Here is a 19,610-nt window from a genome sequence, read left to right on the forward strand (position 1 = left end):
TTGCTTTTTATCATATGTATGCATAAATTTAGGGGGAGCTTAGTCTATATAATGTGATAGTCAAGTTTTGTGACCTATTCCATGCTAATAAAATCTTTCTTTTGGTTCACAAAGTTTGACCCTCCCTTGTGCTACTAATGTATTCCTTTTGGGTGTTTTGATGCCAAAGGGGGAGAATCTGAAGGACCAAAGTCAAGCCTTTTAGTTACAAGTAGTAATGGTCCGAGAAAGGGAGAAAAGTGAATTATGGGTTAGTCTAAGTAATGGGAGAATATTTTGTAGAAAGCTAGGCTTTAATCCATAATATCACATGGGGACATTTGCAAGGGCAAGACAAGCTTTTAAGTAAAGTTTTAATTGGTATATGTCAATTAGTATCATATAACCTTGCCCTTTGCATTGCATCCTAGCAAGTAGGCAATTTTTAACTTCCAAATTCTTATTATTTGCTTGCTTTGGTCGTGTTGGCATCAATCACCAAAAAGGGGGAGATTGTAAGGACAATGGACCCTTGGCCCATTACTTTGGATTTTGGTGTTTGATGACCAACACAACCAAATTGGACTAATGAATTTGCAAGTGTTTATTTTGTAGTTCAATAGGGTGCAAGACATGACTTGGACGAAGGCGACGTGGTGATCCGATGATCAACACCTTAAGAAAGACCTTAGAAGCACAAGAGAAGACCCAAGATATCAAGCAAAGTCCAAGCATGAAGATTGGAACCAAGCCGTACGCAAGATCGCGAAGAAACGAGCTCGCAGAGGCGACCAGACGCTAGACCGGACACTGGTGGCTCGGCAGACGGGGCGATCGAATGACTGGACCGGCTCTACAGTCAGGACGACCGGACGCGGGTAGCAAAACCGACCAGACACAGGGATGCAGCGTCCGATCGAGTACAGTAAGGTTCCTGAGCGGCAAATCTGCGACCGGACACGTCCGGTGGCAGGCGACCGGACGCTAGCCAGCGTCCGATCAGTATATTGCTGGCTCAACGGTCGGGACGACCGGACGCATCCGGTCAGGACAATTCAGCATCCGGTCAGTAGCAGTATTGCGGGAGTTCGACCCCAACGGCTACTTTCTCAGTGGGGCTTATAAATACAACCCCCAACCGGCCATTTGAGAGGTGTGGAGCTGAGAAAACATACCAAGGGTGTTGATACATCATTTTAGTGATCTCCACCTGCATAGTGCTTAGTGATTCATCAGGTGATTAGCGTAGGTGCTTTGCGAAGTGCTTAGGTTGATTAGACCACCGCTTATGCGCTTGCTCTAGGTTTAGGCCTAGTGTTGAGTGAGGTTTACATACCTCTTATCACTCGGTGCTTGCGAGCACCATCGTTGTACATCGGAGGGGCTTGAAGTCTTGCGAGATCACACCAACCGCGTTTGTGGTGTGGCCGCCACCGTGTACCGGAGGGAACAAGGCCCGCGGCATTTTGGCCGGAAGCTTGATAGTGAAGACGGTGGAGAGCATCCGGGAGAGGCTTACCGGAAGGCACATCGGAGACCCACTTGCGCGTGGGGAAGGCCCGAGGCTATCCACGAAGTTACCCGATCGGGAGCTTAGCCCTTAAGAGGGATTCCTTGCGAGGGGCTCCAACGAGGACTAGGGGGAAGCTTGCGCGCTTCTCGATACCTCGGTAAAAATACCAGAGTCATCGATGGGAGTTTGCATATCTCTACCTTGCTCTTTAGCTTCCACATTTACATTGATTACTTTACTACGTTTGCGGTAGAGATAGAAACACATTAGCAAAACCGTAATTGCACATTTAGATAGTTTATCTTTTGCATAGGTTTTGCTAAGGTTAGAAAAAGAGATCATAGTTTAGAGTTAGAATTTTTAAGTTGCCTAATTCACCCCCCTCTTAGGCGTCACGGTCCCTTCACCAATGCTGGTTAGGTACCAGGATTAGTGAGTCATAGCTCTTGATCTCCTTCTGCCAGGAAGGGCAGAGCCGGTTTTATAACACTAATCCCTCTAGTGTGTCATGTTCGTGGTGCGTCGTTGTAAATTCACTATTTCTTGATCTTAATATAAATATGTGCAAACCTTTTACGTATTCAAGAAAAAAGTGATCAATTAGCAGATCATTATGCTATTAGATGGTTGCTAATGAAGATTTGTGCCACCTGTATATACAGGACCTTTCGGGTCTATCCCGAAAGGACTGGCTACTAGTTGCTCATGAACACACATAAACACCTCTTAGGCATATGTATTCGTATAATCGCTGTTTATTCAAACACATCAATCAATAAAATCATGCATTTTTTCAATCTCCTACTGTCTTTATGTTCAGACTCTGCTTCTAATAAGACTATTTGCTCATGATTGTTTCAAAGTGAAAGATTGAGGTGCCGTAGTTCCAAGAATGGCTGCAACAAGTTACAAGACAAACTTGAGTGACATTTTGTAAACTGAGGTTACATACTTTGATGAGCCAGCCATCTGGCTATAAGGGCCTCTCCAACAGGTATTTACGTAGCTAGCTGACTAGGATCGGAGTTGGTTCTGACTGGATCAAGGAGCTGATCTGGAGAAGAGAAAACCCCAGAAAAGCAACTCGGAGCACACGAAACGAGGAGGTGTGGGGACCAGTTTGCCTATTCGTTTCGGCTGAAACGATCGTGGATTATAAGCCAGAAGTACTACCGGCTAGTTTGGTGTGAGAGAAAAATATTATTGTAGCTTATAATTCACGATCGTATAAGCCGAAACGAAGAGGCTATAAGAGGAGGGAGTTTTTATTAGCGGCTACATACATGATTCTTGGTACGTGGGAGAAGAGATAAGGTGAGGAAAAGATATATAAAAAAGTTAACATTTGAGACCCACAGTTCTTTGTAGCTTGTGATGTGGGTGAACTGTTGAGTGAGTGTCTTTTGAGCTAACATGGATCCAGATAGCTAGCAATCAACTAGCAGCCTGTTCGCTTGGTCGTAAACGATCATAAATTTTCAGTTAGAATAATATTTTTCTCTCACACCAAACCAACCAACAGTAATAATCTACTATTGTCGGGTACCATAAAACGGGGTACCCCGAGCGTATACCAAATGAATCACTTAGACCCCATCGAAAACAAAGCCAAAAGGCAAGCCATAGGTTAAACCCCGGCCTCGTTCGAGGCCACCGGTTCTCCGCCTCGCATGGGAGGCCTCGACGGCCTGCCAAATCTCCGTCTCGCGCGAGGCCTCGCACAGGAGGCCTCGACGAGGAACCAATTTTCCGTCTCGCCCGACACCCCGCGCATACAGCCTCGAATGAGACAGCGATTCTCCGTATCGCTCGAGGCTGGCTCGGCAACAACCCATCGCTTCTGCCTCGACCAGTCCCCTCGACCAGGCGTCACGTCCCATTAATGCGCCCACTACTCCCGCAATATCAGCCGGACGGCGGCTCGACACTGCGGAACGGCCGACGAGACGGGAGGTCACGTCGACGCCACACCGTCCAGGATGAGACGGGGTAGGGGTTACCGGCCACTGTGCTCTGGTGCTGTGCCCACGATCAGCACCTGCACTTCACTATGCCACCTAACCCCCGCCCCAGGAACAACGCGGCATGGGGAGTCAAGTCCGGGTCACCTTAGCCTCGGAATCAGTGTACGAGGCCAACTGCTCCCTCCAAGCCTCGGCAATCTACTGCAGGGTCTCGGCAACCGCGGGACTCACGTCTGCCGAGCCTCCCACGATGGCTCAGCCTCGGCACCAACCGAGCCTTGGCTTCCCGCGCAGTCAACACGCAGTGACCAGCACTCCGACCGCCATGCCCGCTTCAAGATAACACTGGAGCTCCCACGATGCATAGAATCGGATGTGACCAGCGCGTCGCTCCAGTACTTCAAGGATGGGACCACTCCATCGACCACGCCGCCACAGGCTACAGGGCTCGGACATGCTGCCTTCGTTCACACGATGCCATGTAGCTAGTGCATGTATCACCCTTGTCCCCCCTTCAACTATAAAAGGGAGGGACCAGGGCCGTTTCTAGGGATGGGAGGTGAACGATTAGGCCTACGCCCACACAAGGAACTCACGCATAAACGCTCAGACGAACACTCGAACTCCCCCACGGCTTGAGATCAACATCTCAAGCACTCCACGCCGCTCCACATAGAGACCTGGGACCAGCTCCCTCTCTCGCCCTGCTTATAACCCCCTACTACGAGCATTTCGGTGCAAGGAATACAAGATCGATCTCTCATACTGGACGTAGGGTACCCATTACCCGAACTAGTATAAAACTTGTGTCTTTTTGCATCACCATCCGGGATCGGGAAAACGTAGTACAAATTTACTAGTTGGTTGAGGGCTCACCGGTCCAAAACACCGACAGTTGGTGCGCCAGGTAGGGGACTTTGCGTGTCAGCTTTGTCATCCCAATAAATTCTGGATGGTAGACCCCGTACGACCACTACGTCTCGGCATGGTGATTTGGTTCATGAGCCTAGAGTTCATGTCTCTAGGATCTGAGTACGACATGGTGCTCCTCATACCCCGAGCCCCACCGACCGACGACGACATCACACACCGGCAGCCTAGGCGTAGGTGGCGCTAGGGCCACCGTCCCCGTCACGCCCACCAAACGCGACGCGGACGGGACCACCCCGACACTGCACAAACCCAGGGCGACCAACGCGCCACGCCCCGCCAGTATCCCATGCCTAGCTATTGGCACAAGGTCCCTGGTCGGGGACCTGTCCAGCCTGACCTAGACAAGGGAAAAACACCGGTGGCGTGCGGCGACGCCCCGTCATCAAGCTCTGCTCCACCACTCCCAGAGGAGCCAACTCCGGCGGAGCAGAGCCCAGCGATGGCACCATCCCCATACCCCTTTGGGTTGAGAAATACCGCCGCCTCCTATGCTTACGCCTATGCTTCCGCTCACGCGGATCCCTCAGGACGCCGCCAGCGCTTCTTCCTCAACTTCGACACCACCGCATCGACCCACACCCATGCTGACTCCTTAGAGGAGGACAAGGCATGGGCTGGAGCAGATTTCTCCAAACTCCATGACCCTGAAACCATGTGCCGCTTCTTGGCCGCAAGCGACTACTGCTTCGACTACTCCAACTCCGACGACGAAGGTGCTTACGACCCCACTCGCGAGTGTTTCCACATTGGGCTCGGGATGCCGAGGATGGGCGAGGAGGACAAGGGGGTAGGTAGCTGTTCCTCACTTCGCCCAGGTGCAGGCACCGCCACACCTCCGCGCGTTGTCCTGCTGGTAGCGCGGAACAAGAACCTCGCCCCCGCACGACCTCAACGCCTGGACCTAGAACAGCTCCGTGAGCTCCAGGCCAAGGTCGAACAAGACCGACTCCTCCTGTAGCAGCTTTAAGACACTCTCAAGCAGGAGCAGTGAGGTCGCGGTGAGGGCGGAGGAGCCCAATAGAGGGCCCGCGACGTGCACCACCGCATCAACGACGACGAAGGGAGTAAGCAACCCCCAGTCTTCTATCGCGCTAGCCAGAACATCGCGGCTGCTGCGATGCTAGTCTGCACGATGCCCGAGCCCTCCACCACAGAGGGGCGATGGGTCCACGATGAGCTTCGGGATCTCCTCGAGACCACCACGGTGCAGCAAGTCAAGAGTTCCGCCTCTCGACAGTGTGGGGGCGCCTCGGACCTTCCCATGGCACCGCCTCGGAAGAATAGGGAGGCCTCGGTATGTCCCGAGCCCGCTCGGGCACCGATAGCCCACTGGGTCCCCTTGCTGCTCGACCACCTCGGCAACCAACGTGAGGCGTAGGGAGACCATGAGGTGGTCAGCAGGCGACGATGCCACGACAATGAGGGGCCCACCCGAGGCTACCATCTGCACCAAGGTGGCCGTTATGACAGTGAGGAGGACCACAGTCCTTCTCCTGAACCACCTGGCCCTTGAGTCTTCAGCAGAGCCATCCACGCTGCTCATTTCCTGGCCCGGTTTTGGTAACCAGCCAACCTCATGAAGTATAGCGGCGAGACCAATCCCAAACTTTGGCTTGCCGATTACCGCCTGGCTTGTCAGCTAGGTGGCATAGACGATGACCTTCTCATCATCCACGACCTCCCCTTGCTCTTTTTAGACTCGGCGTGAGCCTGGCTTGAGCACCTTCCTCCCTCATAGATCCACGACTGGCCCAACTTGGTTAGGATCTTCGTAGGGAATTTCTAGGGCACATACGTGCGCCCTGGAAACTCCTGGGACCTTAAGAGTTGTCGCCAGAAACCAGACGAGTCTCTCTAAGACTTCATCCAGCACTTCTCCAAACAGTGCACTGAGTTGTCCAGCGTCGGTGACTCAGAAATCGTCTAGGCTTTCCTCTTTGGCACCACCTACCGAGACTTGGTCCGAGAGTTAGGCCGAAATATGCCGCGCTCGGCCGCCGCTCTCCTCGACATCGCCACCAACTTTGCCTCGAGCGAAGAGGCTGTTGGGGCCATCTTCCCCGACAATGACGCTAAAGGGAAGCGGAGGATGAGGCCCCTGAGGCCTCGGCTCCCCACCTCCCCAAGAAAAAGAAAAAGGGTCACCAGGGGAAGCAGGAGGTCCTCGAGGCCGATCTGGTCGTGGTCGTAGAGCGCAAGAATCCCCGAGGCCCTAGGGGCCCCAGGCTCTTCGATGACATGCTTAGGAAACCCTGCCCTTACCACCAGGGCCCAGTAAAAGCACACCCTCGAGGATTGCTCCATGCTTCGGCATCACTATGCCAAGCTCGGGCTCCCCGACGATGATGCCAAGCAGAAAGGCACCGGTGACCGGGACGATGACATGGACGACGGATTCCCCGAGGTGCACAACGCCTTCATGATCTTTGGCGGACCCTCGATGTGCCTTATGGCACGCTAGCGAAAGAAGGAACGCCAAGAGGTCTTCTCGGTCAAGGTGGCCACTCCCTGATACCTCGACTAGTCTCAGGAGGCGATCACCTTTGATCGAGATGACCACCCTGACCATGTCCCAAATCCCGGGTAGTACCCACTCGTTGTCGACCCGATGGTTGGCAACACCCGACTCACCAAGGTGTTGATGGATGGAGGCAGCGGCCTCAACATCCTCTACGCCAAAACCCTAGAGCTCCTGGAGATCGACCGGTCGTGGCTTCGGGGTGACGCCGCGCCTTTCCACGGCATCATGCCGGGGAAACACACGTGGCCCCTCGGATGCATTGACCTTCCTGTTTGCTTCAGCACCCCCTCTAACTACCGCAAGGAGGTCCTTACCTTCGAGGTGGTCGGATTCAGGGGAACCTACCACGCCATCCTAGGGCGACCGTGCTACGCCAAGTTCATGGCAGTCCCCAATTACACCTACCTCAAGCTCAAGATGCCGGGTCCCAATGGCGTCATCATGATTGAGTCCATGTACGAATATGCATACGACTGCGACATCGAGTGCATCGAGTATGCCGAGGCTCTCGTGGAGGCCAAGACCCTCATCGCCAACCTCGACCGGCTCGGTGGTGAGGCGCCTGACTCCAAGCGTCGCGCCGGAACGTTTGAGCCCGTGGAGGCCATCAAGCTCGTCCTAGTTGACCCCGCCTACCCCGACGACCGGGCGTTGAGGATCAGCGCCACCCTCGACATCAAATAGGAAGCCATGCTCATCGACTTTCTCCGCGTGAATGCCGATATGGTCGCATGGAGTCCTGCGGACATACCGGGCATATCAAGGGAGGTCGCCGAGCATGCCTTGGACATCCGGGCCGGCTCTAGACCGATGAAGTAGCGCCTACGCCGATTTGACGAGGAAAAACGTAGGACCATCAGTGAGGAGGTGTAGAAACTCTTGGCGACTGGATTCATCAAGGAAGTATCCCATCCAGAGTGGTTGGCTAACCCTATGTTAGTTAAGAAGAAAAATGGGAAGTGGAGGATGTGTGTAGACTACACTGGTTTGAATAAAGCCTGTCCAAAAGTCCCCTTCCCATTACCTTGAATCGATCAAATCGTTGACTCCACTGCAGGGTGCGAGACCCTGTCTTTCCTTGATGCGTATTCTGGTTACCATCAAATCAAGATGAAAGAGTCCGACCAGCTTGTGACTTCTTTTATCACCCCATTCGGCATGTACTGCTATGTGACTATGCCTTTTGGCCTCAGAAACACAGGGGCCACATACTAGCGGTGCATGACCTAGGTCTTTGGTGACCACATTGGGTGAACCGTCGAGGCCTATGTGGACGACATCATGGTCAAGTCTAGAAAGGCCAGGGATCTCGTCGACGACCTGAAGATAGCCTTCAAATGCCTTAGAGAGAAGGGCATCAAGCTCAACCCCGAGAAGTGTGTGTTCGGGGTCCCCCAAGGCATGCTCTTGGGATTCATAGTCTTAGAACGCGGCATCGAGGCCAACCCAGAGAAGGTCTCGGCCGTGACCAGCATGGGACCAATCTGAGACCTCAAGGGAGTGCAGAGGGTCATGGGATGCTTTGCGGCCCTGAGTCGCTTCATCTCACGCCTTGGCGAAAAAGGCTTGCCTCTATACCACCTCTTGAGGAAATCCAAACGCTTTTCTTGGACCCTCGAGGCCGAAGGAGCCCTCGCCAAGCTCAAAGCACTGCTCACCAATCCTCCCGTCCTAGTACCGCCGGCCAGGGATGAGTCCCTCTTACTCTACATCACCGCAACAACCCAAGTGGTTAGCGCGGCCATAGTAGTAGAGAGGCAGGAAGAGGGGCATGCTCTACCCATCCAACGACCTGTCTACTTCATCAGCGAAGTGCTCTCCGAGACCAAAACGCGCTACCCCCACATCTAGAAGTTGATCTACGCTGTAGTCTTGGCTCAGCACAAGCTGCGTCACTACTTCGAGTCCCACCCAATAACCGTGGTGTCGTCTTTCCCCTTGGGATAGATAATCCATAACCGGGAGGCCTCGGGTAGGATAGCCAAGTGGGCCTCATGGGGGAAGCCCTGACCTTTGCACCTCACAAAGCAATAAAGTCTCAGGTCTTGGCCAATTTTGTGGCTGAGTGGACCGACACCCAGCTGCCGCTAGCTCAAATTCAGATGGAGTGCTGGACCGTGTACTTCGACGGGTCCCTAATGAAGACCGGGGTAGGCGCGAGTCTGCTCTTCATCTCGCCCCTCGGAGTACACATGTGCTACATGGTTCGGCTCCACTTCGCCGCCTCCAACAATGCAGCCGAGTATGAAGCCCTCGTCAACGGCTTATAGATCACCATCGAACTTGGAGTACGGCGTCTCGACATCCGGGGCGACTCGCAGCTCATCGTTGATCAAGTCATGAAGGAGTCAAACTGCCTCGACCCCAAAATGGAGGCGTACTGCAAGTTGGTACGTCGCCTAGAAGACAAGTTTGACAGTCTCGAACTCAACCACATTGTGCGGAAATACAACGAGGCCACGGATGAACTAGCAAAGATGGCCTCAGCATGAGCTCCGGTCCCCCCGAACATCTTTGCTAGGGACCTCCACAAGCCTTCAATTGACTACGCCTCGGCAGAGGAAGAGGGTCCACCGGCCGAACCCACCGTGGGGCTTGACTCCCCCTCTGCCACCGAGACTCCTTCGGCCAAGCCCGAGGCCATGGAAGTTGACAAGGAGCCTCCCCAGACGGACCAGGACATAGACTGGCGAGTCCCGTTCCTTGATTGGCTCACTTAGGGAGAGCTTCCTAGTGATAGGACCAAAGCCCGACAGCTTGCGCGACAAGCCAAAACTTACGTCCTCCGTAACGGCAAATTATACAGGCGAAGTCCATCCGGTGTCCTCCAACGATGCATCACCACCGAGGCAGGCCAAGCCCTACTTTGGGACTTGCATGTGGGGGCCTGCGGGCACCATGTGGCGCCTCGGACGCTCGTCAGAAATGCCTTTCGCCAAGGGTTCTACTGGCCGACGGCAGTTGCCGATGCCACCAAGTTAGTACGCTCCTGCGAGGGATGCCAGTACTATGCGCGGCAGACGCACCTCCCGGCCCAAGCCCTCCAAACCATCCCCATTACATGGCCATTTGCTGTGTGGGGGCTCGACATGGTTGGGCCTCTACAAAAGGCCCCCGGGGGCTACACCCATCTACTGGTAGCAATCGATAAGTTCTCCAAATGGATCAAGGCTCGTCCGATCAATCAAATCAAATCCGAGCAAGCAGTGCTATTCTTCACTGACATCATCCACAGGTTTGGGTCCCAAATACCATCATCACCGACAACGGGACGTAGTTCACCGGCCAAAAATTCCTGACATTCTGCGACGACCACCACATCCGTGTGGCCTGGTCGGCCGTAGGACACCCAAGGACAAACAACCAAGTAGAACATGCCAACGACATGATCCTACAAGGCCTCAAGCCAAGAATTTACAACCGGTTGAAGAAGTTTGGCAAGAAATGGCTTGCTGAACTCCCATCGGTCATCTGGAGCCTAAGGAACACACCAAGCTGAGCCACAGGGTTCACACCTTTCTTCCTGGTCTATGGAGCCGAGGCTATCCTCCCCACTGACTTGGAATATGGTTCCCCGAGGCTACAGGCCTACAACGAGCAAAGAAACCACACCACCTACGAGGACGCCCTCGACCAACTATAGGAAGCCCAAGACATCGCGCTGCTGCATTCAGCCAAGTACCAACAAGCCCTATCGCGCTATTAGGCTCGACGCATTCGAAGCTAAGACTTGAAGGTAGGCGACCTGGTGTTGAGGCTAAGACAGAGCAACAAGGGCCGCCACAAGCTGACCCCACCGTGGAAAGGACCGTACATCGTCGCCCAAGTATTGAAGTCCGGGACCTACAAGCTAGCCAACGAGAAGGGTGAAATCCTTACCAATGCTTGGAACATAGAACAGCTACGTCGCTTTTACCCTTAAATTTCCAAGCATTGTATATATTGTTTCTCGGAATACAATTGAGAAGCGTTCTTTAGTTATTCTAATTTTTCGAGAACCCCCCCCCCCCCGAGCCCACCACGGGTCTCGGCAATACGATAACACTGTAAGGGAGACTCAACTCTACCTCTGCAGAACTGAGCCTCCCTCAGGGGCTAAATGGGGGACTTCCCCCTAAGTACCATGCACCATTTTTAGTCATTTTTTGAAAAATTCCTACGCCAAACTCTCTAGCACGCTCTGATGAATTGGTTGTAAAAAACCCAAGGACCGAAAAGTCTGTTCCAGGAACAGAAGGCCGGTAGAGTCGCGAGATGGCCTACTCCCCCGGCCTACGGCACTCCCTCACCACCTTTTGCCTAAGGGGCGGCTTAGGTTCTAAGGAGGTTTTTTACAAAAGAAATCTGATCAGAGACAACAGAGGGCAGAGGCTCGAAAATACAAGAAAAACAATTAAGAAACATGAGTACTTTAAAAAGAGGCCTCAATGGCCACAAGCGTTACGATATGAAGTTAATCCCTATTCTATTTACAAGGCCTCTAGGGCCCAGGTCAAGGCTCGAGGCCTCTAGCATCGGTAGACGGTGGGGGAGGGACCACCTCCTCTTCGAACAGCTTTGCCAGCGCCATGCCAGGACCCTCCGCCACCTCCATTAGCTTTGCGACTGCCTCGTCAGCTTCCTCGTCATCGTCGGGCAGGACATAGCCATCGCTGATGGCTTGGAGGTCAACGCCGATGTAGTGCGAGGCGATGACGGCCAGCGCGCGCTTGACACCCGTGTGCAGCGCTCCTCAGAGCCACTCACGCACTTGGCCACTCAACGCAATCAGACGGCTCCCAACGGAGCTGCCTGACTGAACCCCCTCGACCTCCAAGGCCTCACAGGCGGTACGGGCGGCACCTTTCAGCGTGTCGTGCTCCCCGATCTCGGTCTTGAGCACCGCCTGCACCGCGACGGAAGCCTCAGCTGCCCGGGTGACCTCCGCCTCCAACTCTATGCCAAAGGAAACAGAGTGGGGTTGAGTGCAAAGGAAAACAAGCCAAAAAGGGACGGAAGCCTATGGGACTCACCCTTGGCCTTCTGCTCCCAGCGTCGGGCCTCGACCCGAGAGGCCTCGGCTTTCTCTCCCCAGCGCTGGGCCTCGACCCAGGAAGCCTCAGCCTTTTCCTTCAGGCACTGGGCCATGACCCGAGAAGCCTCGGCTGCCCTGGAAGCCTCTCTCCCCAGCTCTGCATTACACCAAGGAGTTAGGAGGCGAACACAAGAAAAGCGAATAAAACGAGAGGAATAGGACTCACCCTCGGCCTTTCCCCTCCAGACCATAGCCTCGGTCTAGGAGGCCTCAACCACCATAAGGGCCTCATCCAAGGTGCCTTTCGTCAGCTGGTGCGCACTCTGCTCTGCCCCTAGCTGCCCAGCAAGGACCTTACCCAAGGCCGTCGCTTCTTCAGCCCGGGACCTGAAGGCATCCCGATCACCGGTGATGCGAGTCAGCTCCTCCTCCAACTCCTTGACACACGCCGCCAAAGGGACGACCTGCTCCTGGGCCATGGCCGCCTCGACCTTCGCATCGGCACAATGAAGATGAAGGTCCTCCACCTCCACGCTCTGTGCCGCTAGAAGCTCGTTGGCGCCCGCAAGCAGGCCCTTTTGCCACTGGAGTTTGTCCCAGACATCCCTCTCCCACTGTAGAAAGACCGACTTCCCAAGGGACCGGGTCTCAAGCTCCTGGGAAAGCAGAACTGGGGTCATTCACTACAAGAAAACTTGGAAGAAGACAACATCGCACGAGAAAAGAAAGCGTGAACCTGAGTGACTCCGGGCAGATCGTCGGCCACCACGGACAGCGCCGTCCGTAGTGACCGCTCCGCCAACTCACGGTATTGCTCGAAGGTGTCCCAGTGCCTGCCCTTGGCCATGTCCTCGAGGGCGAACAGAGGCTCCCCCTCAGGGTCGTCCCGGCTCCACCACAGGACACGCGGGTGATCCCACCCATGGGGCTCGGGTCATACCCGCATGAGGGCCAAGCTTCCCTCACCCAGGGTCAGAACCGGCTGTTCCATGGCGCTGGCCACCTCGGCGTCGACCACCTCCTGCGCCCGAGAAGTATCGTCGGAGGAGATCGGATGGACCTCCACCTCCTGGGCGCTCTCCCGCAACGACGGCAGGCCTTGAACCAAGGGTACCACCGAGGGCTTCGCCGCCTTCATCTCCACTTCCTGGGCCAACGGCCTCACCACCGTCATGTCGGCCTCGGTGGTCTTGGGGGGTCCGGCCTCCGCCATCGTGGCCTCGGTGGTCGTAGAGACTCCGACCCCCGCCGCTGCGGCCTCGGTGGTCTCGGGTGCCCCGGCCTCTGTCGCCTCGGCCTCAGTGACCCTAGGGGCCTCGACCTCGGTGGCCTAGGCAACTGAGGGCACCTCGGCCCCATCTGACTCATGAGCCTCGCCCTCGTGGGGCGGAGGTGCTCCCTCCCTCGTCTGTGTTGGGGTCGCCTCGGCAGCTCCTCCTTGGGTGGTTGGCTCCTTCGGGTCGGCCCTCGCCGACACCGTGCCACGCTGTATGGCGACTTGCACCTCTGCCACCCAGTGGGCGGTGGAGCCGGGGTTCACCTTGAGCGCCTTAAGGGGCGCCAAGGTAGGCACCTCCGCAGGTCGCTTCCGACTAAGGACAAAACACTTGCAGGGTCAGCACAAGACCGAAGAACAAACAGAAAAACGCTGCGGCTCTACCAAAAATACGCTTACCTCGAGCGAGGCTGCAACCGCTTCGGCATGGCAACCCTCGTCTGCAAAGGTGGTGGCGGTGGCAGAGGCACGGCCTCTGTATCCATCGGCGCCGGCCGGTCCTCGACGGACCCCGGCGCCCCCTCGGTCCTCTGTAGGGGCAGTTATGTCGCCCCCACCGCCACCTGCTCCACTGCTGCCGTCGAGCCCACTGAGCTGATGGCATGCTTGCCCAGTGCCCGTGCCTCGGGCATGTCAGCCTCGGCCCCGGGACAGCTCCTCCTCCTCCCCCTGGGAGCGCTGGGCTACTTGCCGACGCCTAGGACACCGTCTCCCCTATATCAGGGAGATGGTCCAGGGGACCCCGCCCCATCTCGCCCTCGTCATCTCCGTCCAAGGCATCCGTCGATAGCGACGGCGACGGGGACTCCTCCAATGGGAGGCCGTCCTTCCTTTGCTACCGGCGGCGCTCATCCAGTTTCTCACGCGCAAGGATCTTCTTCGTGCGCTTCGCCACCTTGGCGTCCTTCCGCTTTTTCTGCGCCTCGGCGTGTGCCCAGTTGATCACCCGCCACCTCGCGTCCTCGGGAACAGGCGGCGGGGAGGCTCGCACGTCCCTCATCCCCTGCAGGAATGATGAACGCGGATAAGGGAACGAGAAATAATGAGAAACGGGGAGGCCTTAGGGGCTACAGTGACACGCGACTTACCAGCGAGAGGAACCCCCGTGATGGGCGCATCGCGAAGAGGGTCAAGCCACCGCTCCTCAGCTTTGCCTCCACCATCTCCCTCACTCGGCGAAGAATTTCCTCATCGGAAAGGGCGGAGGCAGACATCCGGATGCCCTCGATCGGCTCATCCGGCCTCATATCGAACAGGCGCCATCGCTGAGCCATCAGCGGCAGCACCCTCCAGCGGTGGAAGGCGGCCACGACCAGAGCCGCAGTAAGGCCGCGGTCTCGCAGCCTCTCCAGCCCCTCCAGGAGTGGTTGCATCTTGGGCTGTTCCTCCCTCAGGACGCCATACTTCCACCTCTCCGGGCAACTCCCCACGATCCACCTAGTGTAGGGGGGAAGCCCACTATCGTCGTTGCGAAGATAGAACTAGCTCTGTACCAACGACGATTCATTGATGCGAGCTGGGCCAAGATATAGAGGTGCTGGCGGTCCTAGCGCACTTGGAGAGTGCAGCCGCCGGCCCTCACCGCCTTCCTCATGCCCGACATACCCGTCGGCTTGGTGGTATGCCCCGCCTGGAAGAGGTTGAGCCACAACTCCTAGTGGGGAGCAATCCCCAGATACCCCTCGCAGATAGCGACGAAGATAGCCACCTGCACAATGGAATTGGGGTTGAAGTTATGAAGCTCCATGCCGTAGTAGTGCGGGAGCGCCCGCATGAACCGGTCCACCAGAAGGCCGAGGCCGCACTCATGAAAAGACACAAAGCTCACGACGTAACCATCGCGAGGCCTCGGCTCTGGCTCGCCCAACAGAGCGATCCATTCTGGCCTATTGGGGTCAGTAACCCAGAGAAGGTCTCGGCTTGTTCGACTACGACGGTGAGTCCCTCTCTCCCTCCGCCTTGCCTCTCTCCCTTCTTCCTCCCGGGGCCCTCTGCTCTAGCAACGGCTCAAAGGCGGCAAAGCTAATGTAGGTAAGGTAAGGAGGGGAGGGGCGAGGCTCATTGCGTATTTATGCAGGATGAAGGCGAAATGGACGGGCGATGAAATCGGGGAAGTTTCCCTCAGATCCGGCGTGGTTAATCCCGATCCGATTTTACCGCCCATGTGCCCACCTTTTCCTTGTTGATCGTGGGAACAGTTACGTCCCATCCACTGACACCACGTCACGTCCAACTACTGCAGCGGTAGGCGTCATTCCGCCTCCTCGAGAAAATCACCTCAAAAGGCGCGCCAACTGTTGTCGAGCCGATGGGGGAGATATCCCCCACCCTATTCCTTTCAGACAAAGGAACGAGGTGCCAGGCCCATTACGGTCCAGGGGTTCGAAGGCTGGGCCCCTAGGGGGTTTCGACAGCCGCCCCAAGGCAACAGAGTCAGAGACGACCATGGGCGAGCCCATACAGGGCTGAGACCCAAGCAAGCGAAATGCTTGGGACGCCCAAAGTTGTGTCCGAGACCAGCAGGGAGGTCTCCGAATGGGATCCCACCGTAGGGAGGCAACGAGCCACTGGGGCCCAGCGAACGGCCCTGGCACCCACTAGAGAAACCCTCTGGTACTCTTGGAGTGCGTCTCTGGACCGCAAGCCGACCCCCTGCGAATGGGGTACGGGCCTCCACTCGTACTTACCCGATAATAGCTCACCAGAAGTGCCACCGCTCGTGCCCACCGAGGGTAGCTTGGCACATTCCACCCCTCCTTCCGAGCGAAAAGGAAGCGCGAGGGTCATACAAAAAGCTAGGGGAACCCCTAACGGCCCTCTTGCTCCGTGCAGAGGCTAAGGGGCTCTTCCTACAACCTTGCCGAGACCCAGCGACCCCGGCTCGCACTCGAGGGGGCTCGGCAAAACAACCCCTCCTTCCGAGCGAAAAGGAAGCACGAGGATCGTACAAAAAGCCAGGGGAACTCCTGACGGCCCTCTCGCTCCGTGCAGAGGCTAGGGGGCTCTTCCTGCAGATATGCCGAGACCCCGCGACCCAGGCTCGCACCCAGGGGGGCTCAGCAAACAAACCCTCATGCGTGAGGGGCGTACAAAAAGCCAGGGGAACTCCTGATCGCCCTCTAGCTCCGCGTAGAGGCTCGGGGGCTCTTCCTACAACCTTGCCGAGACCCAGCGACCCAGGCTCGCATATGAGTGGGCTCGGCAAATAACCCCTCCGTCCAAACGAAAAGGATGTGTGAGGGTCGAACGAAAAAGTCAGGGGGACCCCTGACCGCCCTCTCGCTCCGTGCAGAGGCTCGGGGGCCCCTCCTGCACCCAAGACAAAAACAAGCGACCTAAACCCACGCTGGAAGATTCGAAAAAAATGCGATAAAGGGCATCGAGCCCGTTACGGTCCAGGGATTCGAAGGCTGGCCCCCCTAGGGGTTTCGACAGCCGCCCTAGGACAACAGAGTCAGGGACGACTATGGGTGAGCCCACGTATGGCCAAGGCCCGAGCAAACGATCGCTCGGGACGTCCTAAGTCATGTCCGAGACCGGCAGGGAGGTCTCCGAATGGGATCCCACCGTAGGGAGGCACCGAGCCACTAGGGCCCAGCGAACAGCCCCAGCACCCACTAGAGAAACCCTCTGGTACTCTTGGAGTGCGTCTCTGGACCGCTAGCCAACCCCTAGCGAATAGGGCACGGGCCTCCACTTGGACTTACCCGATAACAGCTCACCGGAAATGTCACCGCTCGTGCCCACCGAGGGTAGCCTGGCATATTCCACCCCTCCTTCCGAGCGAAAAGGAAGCGCGAGGGTCGCTCAAAAAGTCAGGGGAACCCCTGATCGCCCTCTCACTCCGTGCAGAGGCTCGGGGGCTCTTCCTGTGACCTTGCTAAAACCCCGCGACCCGAACTCGCACTTGTGGGCTCGGCAAAAAACGATAAAATCTCTCGCTCAGCATGAGAAAAAGACCCTGGAGGAATGAATCCACTCCCCCAGGGCCTCGAGGGCTACACCCGGCGGATGCGCTCGCACGCACCCACCAAGGCCTCGAAGTATGAAACACTATCCTGCCAGGAGCTACCGCAAGTTGAGCCTCATCAAAACCTCAAGAAGAGCGCTCACGCTCTTCCTGAGGCTCGGGGGCTACTGTCGGGTACCATAAAACGGGGTACCCCAAGCGTATACCAAATGAATCACTTAGACCCCATCGAAAACAAAGCCAAAAGGCAAGCCATAGGTTAAACCCCGGCCTCGTCCGAGGCCACCGGTTCTTCGCCTCGCTCGAGGCCTCGCACGGGAGGCCTCGACGAGGAACCAATTTTCCGTCTCACCCGACGCCCCGCGCGTACAGCCTCGAACGAGACAGCGATTCTCCGTATCGCTCGAGGCCGGCTCGGCAACAACCCATCGCTTCTGCCTCGACCAGTCCCCCTGACCAGGCGTCACGTCCCATTAATGCGCCCACTACTCCCGCAATATCAGCCGGACGGCGGCTCGACACTGCGGAACGGCTGACGAGACGGGAGGTCACGTCGACGCCACACCGTCCAGGACAGGACGGGGGTAGGGGTTACCGGCCACTGTGCTCTGGTGCTGTGCCCACGATCAGCGCCTGCACTTCACTGTGCCACCTAACCCCCGCCCCAGGAACAACGCGGCATGGGGAGTCAAGTCCGGGTCACCTTAGCCTCGGAATCAGCGTACGAGGCCAACTGCTCCCTCCAAGCCTCGGCAATCTACTGCAGGGTCTCGGCAACCGCGGGATTCACATCTGCCGAGCCTCCCACGATGGCTCGGCCTCGGCACCAACCGAGCCTCGGCTTCCCGCGCAGTGACCAGCACTCCGACCGCCGCGCCCGCTTCGAGATAACACTGGAGCTCCCACGACGCACAGGATCAGATGTGACCAGCGCGTCGCCCTAGTACTTCAAGGACGGGACCACTCCGTCGACCACGCCGCCATAGGCTACAGGGCTCGGACATGCCGCCTCCGTTCGCACGACGCCATGTAGCTAGCGCATGTATCACCCTTGTCCCTCCTTCAACTATAAAAGGGAGGGATCGGGGCTGTTTCTAGGGATGGGAGGCGAACGATTAGGCCTACGCCCACACAAGGAACTCACGCATAAACGCTCAGACGAACACTCGAACTCCCCCATGGCTTGAGATCAACATCTCAAGCAATCCATGCCGCTCCACGTAGAGACCTGGGACCAGCTCCCTCTCTCGCCCTGCTTGTAACCCCGTACTACGAGCATTTCGGTGCAAGAAATACAAGATCGATCTCTTATACTGGACGTAGGGTACCTATTACCCGAACCAGTATAAAACTTGTGTATTTTTGTATCATCATCCGAGATCGGAAACACGCAGTATAAATTTACTAGTTGGTTGAAGACTCGTCGATCCAAAACACCGACAACTATCGTATACGATCATATCAGCACTAGCTAAATAGGCTGTAGGACCGTTGGGGACGCACTAACAGACCCGTTCAAACCGATAGACAAGAGACAGAAGAAAGTTAAAATAATGGAAGAAAACACTAGTGCGCATGGCAGACGTAAAGACAGGGGAGATCGAGTAGTCTTGGACCTTGTCGCACTGAGCCGGGACGAAAGAGAGCGTGTCGCCGGCGAGGTCGTAGAGTACGTTCAGGTTCTGCCGCTGATAGGTGCCTATTATCGTCATGTTGTTCCCGCCGGACGACTGTAGTATCGCAATGCACGTGTTGTTGTCCTGAGGAAACACGTAGTTCTCCCGCGGCAGGTCCAGCTTCGGCATCGTCGTTGTCTGCGTCGACGCCGGGAAGCAGAGGACATCAGGTAGGGACGTGACGGCCACGGGCGTCATGTTCAGCTGGGAGACGAAGGCGTCGCGAAGGAGGCTGAAAACGTGCGGCGGCAGCGACGTGATGGAGGTGCCGGAGTCGATGATCGTCCCGCCGGTCCCGTCGGCGTTCAACGCGAACGCGGACGCCGGCACCTGCAGCGTCGTTGACCCCACCGTGATGATGCTCTTCAGATTCAGATAGTAGTAGAAAGTTGAGGTCGTGTTGAGCGGGGTAGTCTGCACGGCGGCTCCACTACTTGCGCCGCCGGAGAGGTTCGCCGGCAGGCCGAGCAGCACGGGGCTGGACGTCGACGTGATGTTGGTGAAGCAGTAGGAGAAGTTGTCGACTTTGAGCTGCGACGGAAGGTACAGGTTGCGTTTGGGTTTTCCACCGTCGATACGCGTGGAATCTTGTGTATTATCAGGCGGCAATATCAAGTCCGGGTGCAACACATTCATATTGAAGAGGTACTACGTTTTTTTAGTTAATTATTACTTGGATGAGCCTACATGCAGTCAGAGGTGTCATAGGGCTAAACGGATGGATCGGAGCATGTCTGATCACAGAGTCCATTTGGATACGTTGG

General features: G+C 56.3%; 1 protein-coding gene across 1 annotated transcript; it reads right to left on the reverse strand.

Annotated features, from left to right (window-relative positions):
- Positions 1 to 14,854: 14,854 nt before the first annotated feature.
- Positions 14,855 to 19,482, reverse strand: LOC136465100 (aspartic proteinase nepenthesin-1-like). The gene is made up of 2 exons (XM_066463971.1): positions 18,787 to 19,482; positions 14,855 to 14,908 (listed from the first exon to the last, which is right to left on the reverse strand). Exons 1-2 carry the CDS (start codon positions 19,480 to 19,482, stop codon positions 14,855 to 14,857), a joined length of 750 nt encoding a protein of 249 aa, XP_066320068.1.
- Between the last annotated feature and the right edge of the window lie 128 nt (positions 19,483 to 19,610).

The sequence above is a fragment of the Miscanthus floridulus genome, chromosome 7 (assembly GCF_019320115.1).
Source record: "Miscanthus floridulus cultivar M001 chromosome 7, ASM1932011v1, whole genome shotgun sequence".
In the NCBI taxonomy this organism is placed as follows: domain Eukaryota; kingdom Viridiplantae; phylum Streptophyta; class Magnoliopsida; order Poales; family Poaceae; genus Miscanthus; species Miscanthus floridulus.

Bases quoted from the DNA above. Each gene is read 5' to 3' on its own strand.
- LOC136465100 (XM_066463971.1), bottom strand. From the start codon at position 19,482: ATGAATGTGTTGCACCCGGACTTGATATTGCCGCCTGATAATACACAA. The intron at 14,909-18,786 runs GTCCAAGACTAC...TCCATTGTGCAG, and splicing joins TCCCGGCTCAGTGCGACAAG to GTGGCTATCTTCGTCGCTAT.